Here is a 5,716-nt window from a genome sequence, read left to right on the forward strand (position 1 = left end):
ACAAAAGTTTCAGAAATACAAGCAGAATAACAAAAATTCTAAAGAGATCAAATCAGTCACAAAAAAAGTTCTTCCCCCAAAATTATTTGGCACAAATGTTTGATATAAAATGTTCACAACACAACAAACTGCATAAACTATAGCAGTATAGCATACTTACTTCTAAAAGCGGTATTTAAGTGGAATATACAATTCTCCGAAAGCCACTTTATGGGCATGCAAGGGCATGGGGTCAAAGATGTCAGAGGGTCTGATGATTGAATACCGCAATGGGCTAGTGGGACTTACATGGTAAGCATGGAAATGAGAATCGAAACCACTGTTTACAAAATAAGAGAAAACAAACAGAATGTCACTCTGGTTACTTGAACTTAAGAGAATTTGTTCTAACTGACCAAATACTGGCTTAGAATTTTCCATAAGATTAACAAATAGAACACATCCATGAACATATTTGGTTCCCTTTAGATTTATCCACACACAAGACAAACACTCACTCCCATTGCACAAAAAGTCAGAAGGAATTAAATGATGAATTCCACTCAATGCATCTACATCAGAAATATCCGTTAAATCAAGAGATCCAAATGACGTTTGAGGCAAGATTGATTCTGCAGCCAGAAATTTGTAACAAAATGCAAGTTGATGTTTAATGGCACTGGACAAACAAATATCTGTGCGTGATGAGTTTACATGAGCAGGTTTGGTGATATCTCGATGTTTAGCTTCATAGCGGATAGTAGATACATGATCAACTGGTCCATTATTGTGAATGAATGATCCATAATGGACAAGAACATGACCCTTGAAAGTTAGATTTTTTCCAGTCAAAGTACAATAATCACTATTCAGTTCAGAAACCAAAGTATTCAAAATACCATCAATATTCTTGGGCAGGGCTTTTGCTTTCACAATGTCAAAAACTTCTCTAAACTTCAAGTACAATTTCCAATATGGATCTGATTCTGGGACACATTCACCAATAATAAGTGAGAACAGACGGATGAAGCACGTCATTTCAGAACCAGACATCTTTAGTTTGTCTCTTGAAGCAAACTCTTCTGAAATTGGGGGTACTTTGTTGGTGACATTGTGTCCATAATCAAAGACATTGATTCTTTCATTGAGAGTCTTGAGGGTGAAGCACTTTGGGATCATTTTTCTGAGAACTGCAAGCATTAAATTGTGGCAAATTCCTTCTTCGCAGTCATGAAAAGGGTCGACCGAAAGATCTTGGGGAAATTCCAGGGATGGAATTTCTCTCAAAGCACAGTCATCTTTAACACCAGTCAAACTCTTATTTTTAACAGCAACAGCAGCAAGGAAATTGGCCTCATTGCGTAACAAAGCAGAATCTTCAACACATTGAAAGTGCATAACAATTTTGTGCACTTTACATCTCCGGCACATGTGGTTGGCCTTCGAAAAAGAATTCACAAAACCACCTAAGCTATTTAAGCCGGAATTATCTCCAAGAATAAGTCCAGTGACAAAATAAATTCTTCTACAGCCCACATTGGGGATATTCACGAGGATCCCTTGCTTTTCCAAAAGAGTCAAGTCTTCAATCAAAGGTTTTAAAATTTTCTTCTGTGTTTCATAATCTGCTGTTCTATACTTGCTCAAAAAGAGAAGACATAAAAATATATTACTAAGAGCAGACTGGAACTCGGGCGTCAAGCAAGCAACTTTTGCATAAAATGCTCCAATCTTCTTAGAGTGGGGACTCAAATCCTTATTAAGTTCCAAATCATCGAAGAACGCGAATAGAGGAAGAACAACTTCTCCAGCATTCTTGAACTTAGCAGCTTTAGCCTTAAATGAAGGGCACTGGACATAATTATAAATATAATCATCTTCGTTGAGATCAAGCGAATTAACGTAAGCAATGGTACTCGAGAATGCATCTGGAAGCTCAAAAAACTTAGTAAGCATCAGAGGCAAGTTAACATGTTGCCCATACACAGGTCTTCTCTTGAGATTCACTGTACCTTTACTACGACGCATTACTTTAATAGAGCCAATTTCATAAGGCTGAGGTGCAATGTAGGCCTCAGTCGACTTAAAATATTTTAGCCTCCTGTATTCGGACTGTAGCTCTTCAAAAGGATTTAGTAGAAACTGAAATAATTTGTGAACTTCTTCTATGTCAGTTGGACTTGCTTTACAACTCTTCATGACTTCAGTGACTCTCAAAGCAATAGAACTTGTGCATTTGAGAAGTGATGTAACATCAAAAATGAACTTCTGAACATAACTTCTTGGCAGTGTTTTGTCACCAGACAACTTTGCTAGCAGTGACACAACACATTTCTTAAATGGTTCTAGAACCTCTTCAACACTATGGTGACTTGCTTCCGGCATATCAGTTTCAGTGGCTTGATACTCATGTTGCATTAAATGCTCTGGAGAAGTATATGTTTCCAAATTCCTCTGGTACGTAACATTGTGCACTGTTGACACTGAAGGATAAAAGTCAATCAAGTGAATCTTGTGCAAGTGCTTCTTTAGAGAATCTAAGGAGCCATAAGCTCTGTTGCACCCTTCTCTGCAAGTATAGAAGTAAATGTCTCCATTCTTGTGTTTGAGCTGGCAGTGCAAGTCTAAAGCAAGAAAATTTGCAGGAAGTTCTTCTTTACACCAAAAGCACTTCATTTTTGAAGAATAAAGTGAATTATAACAACTTAGTTGATACAAAGAGAAAGGTAATTTATCGTATGCAACAGATAAACATAACAGTCAAGTAGTTGGGAAATAAAGTTTACCAAAACAAAATTATCACAAAATAGAGTTAAATAAGAAATATTAAACTTATTTCTGGTCGAGACTAGCAGCATTAAAGCATACCAACAGTCTCAGAAACACAAGCAGAACAAAAATTCTGAAGAGATAAACTCAGTATCACAAAACAAAAAAGTTTACACCTATTTTCTGGTCGAGCAGACAAAACAGCATTAAAGCAAAACAAAAGTCTGAGAAATACAAGGAGAATTACAATAAAAATTCTAAACAATTCTCAATTTAGTTAAACAAAGAAGTTATTTACACCTATTTCTGGTCAAACAGACTAGACGGTATAAAAGCAAACAACAGTCTGAAAAATACAAGTAGAATTAATAACAAATTCTGAAGAGATCAACTTAGTCAAACAACAAAGTTTACACCTATTTATGGTGAAACAGACTGGACAGCATTAGAGCAAAACAAAAAATCTGAGAAACACAAGCAGAATTAATGACAATTCTGAAGAGCACAACTCAGTCACAAAAAAAAATCTACTACAGAAACACCATTTTGGTAGTATAGAAATAAAACTAGAAAAATATTTTCAATACAAAAAACATGAACTGAGCATAGTGCATACACACACTATCAATCAATTGATTCAGATTTAAATTGCAGCAAACTGCTTCAGGTCAGATGCAAGATAAGCTTTCAGAGGCTTGTCATCTTTGAAGTCATTGGCACAAACAATGCCATACACAGCCTGCTGAATGAAAGTCCAGATGTGTCTGGATTCTGCAGGATATGCAGCATCAGTAGCAAAGAATGATTTAAAAGCTACATCCAGAGCTTGAAGTGGGGATTCAAAGTCCCACGATGACTTGTCATTGAAAACAAGTTTCCAATTTTTTATTTGGTGAACAGGGCCAATGAAACAGAGGTACGGTTGCAAACTCAATCCTTGCTTGGCCAGGCATTCCCTCCTGTCATTGATGACAGACTTCCACGACCCTTCAGTCTAGAAAGCAAAAGACAAAAATTAGACAACAGAAATTATTGGCAACCAACATTAAGGAAATACTTAATAAAAAAATAGGGGAGGACAAAATTGGTTATTTCACTATGCTTACCGGTGCATGAAGCACAAAGGAACGTTGCGCTTCTATGCGAGAGACTTTCCATGATCCTTTAGGAGTTGAAACATTGCGGACTTTGAACAATTGGTTCAGCCGAATCAAGAGTTCAGTGACTTTCTGATCTACAAAAACAAAAATTAAAAGTATTAAGATGTGAAATTCAGTGTTTAGAATGCATTCTGGAATTAAGTATAAACTGCAATTAGATTGTAAATAGTATCAGAATGCCAAGAACTTTACTTTAAAGAGGTTCCAAGTGTGTGCTTCTAATTTGATAGGATATCCTCTTGTAAAGGTAACGCGCAGGATTACTCTGGAGAAAGTGGTGATAAAAAAGTGGTCAACATCTAGTTTGTTTCAGTTCATCTAGGACAACAAATTGACTCAGGAGTTTTACTGAATTTTCAAAAATGAAACTTATAGATAGTAAGAAGCTCTGTAAATATATTTTTTTTTACTCCAAATAGGATAATTTTTATTTTTCAAAATTCAGTAAAATCCCTGTGTTAATCTTTAGTTCTTGATGGACTGAAACAAACAAGCTATTGACAACTTTTTTATCACCACCTTCTCCGGAGTAATCCTGCGCATTAATTTTATAAGGAGATATCCTATTATATTAGAAGTACACACTTTGGGATCTCTTTAAAGTGAAGTTCATGGCATTCTGATATTGTTAGTATTAAGCCATCCCTTGTGTTGAGAAATATACCCTCAGGTTCCATCCCTACTTCTACAGTGAGGCTCAGAAACTAATTTTATTGACAAATGTACCAAAAGTGCATTTTGAGAGATAAAAGCCCCCTGAACTATTTTTTCCTCATAGTAATGATAGGATTCTAATTCAAGTCTATTGTTCCCACAGCTAAATTAAAAAGCTATCAGTTTAAAACTTCAGAGATATCAAATTAGTGCTTACCGAATGATAGGCTACCATCATCCAAGAATTTAACTTGTGATCCAAGTCTGATTTTGGCCAGGGCCTCAAGTTTTGGCCAGTTCGATGTTAAGGCTACTGCCTTTCCAGGGTGGAGTTGGTTAAAGTCTTCAAGAAGCTAGAAAAAAAAAAATTTAAAATTAAATTTTGTAAATAGAAGGGAAATGTAAATTTTGCAGTGTAGTCAAATCTAGAATAGTTATCAAGAAATAAAACTGATAAAGGTTTGATATGAAATTTAAAAAATCACCCCCAAAATTACCCTTTGGACAAGAATTTCCTGTTACCAAAAAAAAGAAAGAAGAAGAAATACACCAACACCTCACGTAGGCCTGAAATTTTAAACTCACCAGTTCCCAACCATGCACTGTGCCAAGAGCACGGAAGTATGACAGATAGCTTGAGACACTTGTAATAACATTTTCCATGGGCTCCCCTTCAGTTGGCTTCTGGGACTTATTGATACACCTGACAAGTTGCATGCGAGCAATGTGAGTTCTATCCCAAGCACTGAGGACATCAGCCCATGGCCTGGAGTTGCCCGATAACCAGCGGAGATCCTCATCCTCCTCCAAATCGACCTCAGTATGCACTAAAGGAAAAAAAGACAGATTAACATACATCTCACAGCAATCAATAGATAAAGTGAAAGCAAATTATACCTATTTCCTCTTCAATTTCAAGTTCCTCCTGAAGTGTGGTCTTAGGAATCAAGCCAACCGAAATAAGTTTGCGCCTCAAGTTATGGTATTTGACAACCAGCCTACCAGCAACTACTTGTTTGCCGTTTTTCTGGTGTCGAGAAAAATAAGTCAACTGTAAGAGAAAAAACAATATCAAATATATTTGTACTTTGTAGTGGTGATATACTGGATGTACTAATTAGAACCATTTAAAATAAAAACAAATTTTCATATGG

The 5,716-nt window shown here is 36.1% G+C and overlaps 2 protein-coding genes across 2 annotated transcripts in view; both read right to left on the bottom strand.

Annotated features, from left to right (window-relative positions):
* Positions 1 to 162: 162 nt before the first annotated feature.
* Positions 163 to 2,655, bottom strand: LOC113215432 (uncharacterized). The gene has a single exon (XM_026435062.2). It carries the CDS (start codon positions 2,653 to 2,655, stop codon positions 163 to 165), a length of 2,493 nt encoding a protein of 830 aa, XP_026290847.2.
* An 86-nt stretch (positions 2,656 to 2,741) lies between these two features.
* The window catches only part of LOC113215430 (uncharacterized), an 11,861-nt gene continuing 8,886 nt past the window's right edge, over positions 2,742 to 5,716 (bottom strand). The window contains exons 7-11 of the mRNA XM_026435060.2: positions 5,460 to 5,613; positions 5,148 to 5,389; positions 4,780 to 4,915; positions 3,855 to 3,982; positions 2,742 to 3,742 (exon numbers count right to left, since the gene is read on the bottom strand). Coding sequence (XP_026290845.2) covers positions 3,392 to 3,742; positions 3,855 to 3,982; positions 4,780 to 4,915; positions 5,148 to 5,389; positions 5,460 to 5,613 — 1,011 coding nt within the window. The 3' untranslated portion in view covers positions 2,742 to 3,391. The remainder of the gene's footprint in view (positions 3,743 to 3,854; positions 3,983 to 4,779; positions 4,916 to 5,147; positions 5,390 to 5,459; positions 5,614 to 5,716) is intronic.

This window comes from Frankliniella occidentalis, unplaced genomic scaffold (genome assembly GCF_000697945.3).
Source record: "Frankliniella occidentalis isolate FOCC.00 unplaced genomic scaffold, Focc_3.1 Scaffold51, whole genome shotgun sequence".
Classification (NCBI taxonomy): domain Eukaryota; kingdom Metazoa; phylum Arthropoda; class Insecta; order Thysanoptera; family Thripidae; genus Frankliniella; species Frankliniella occidentalis.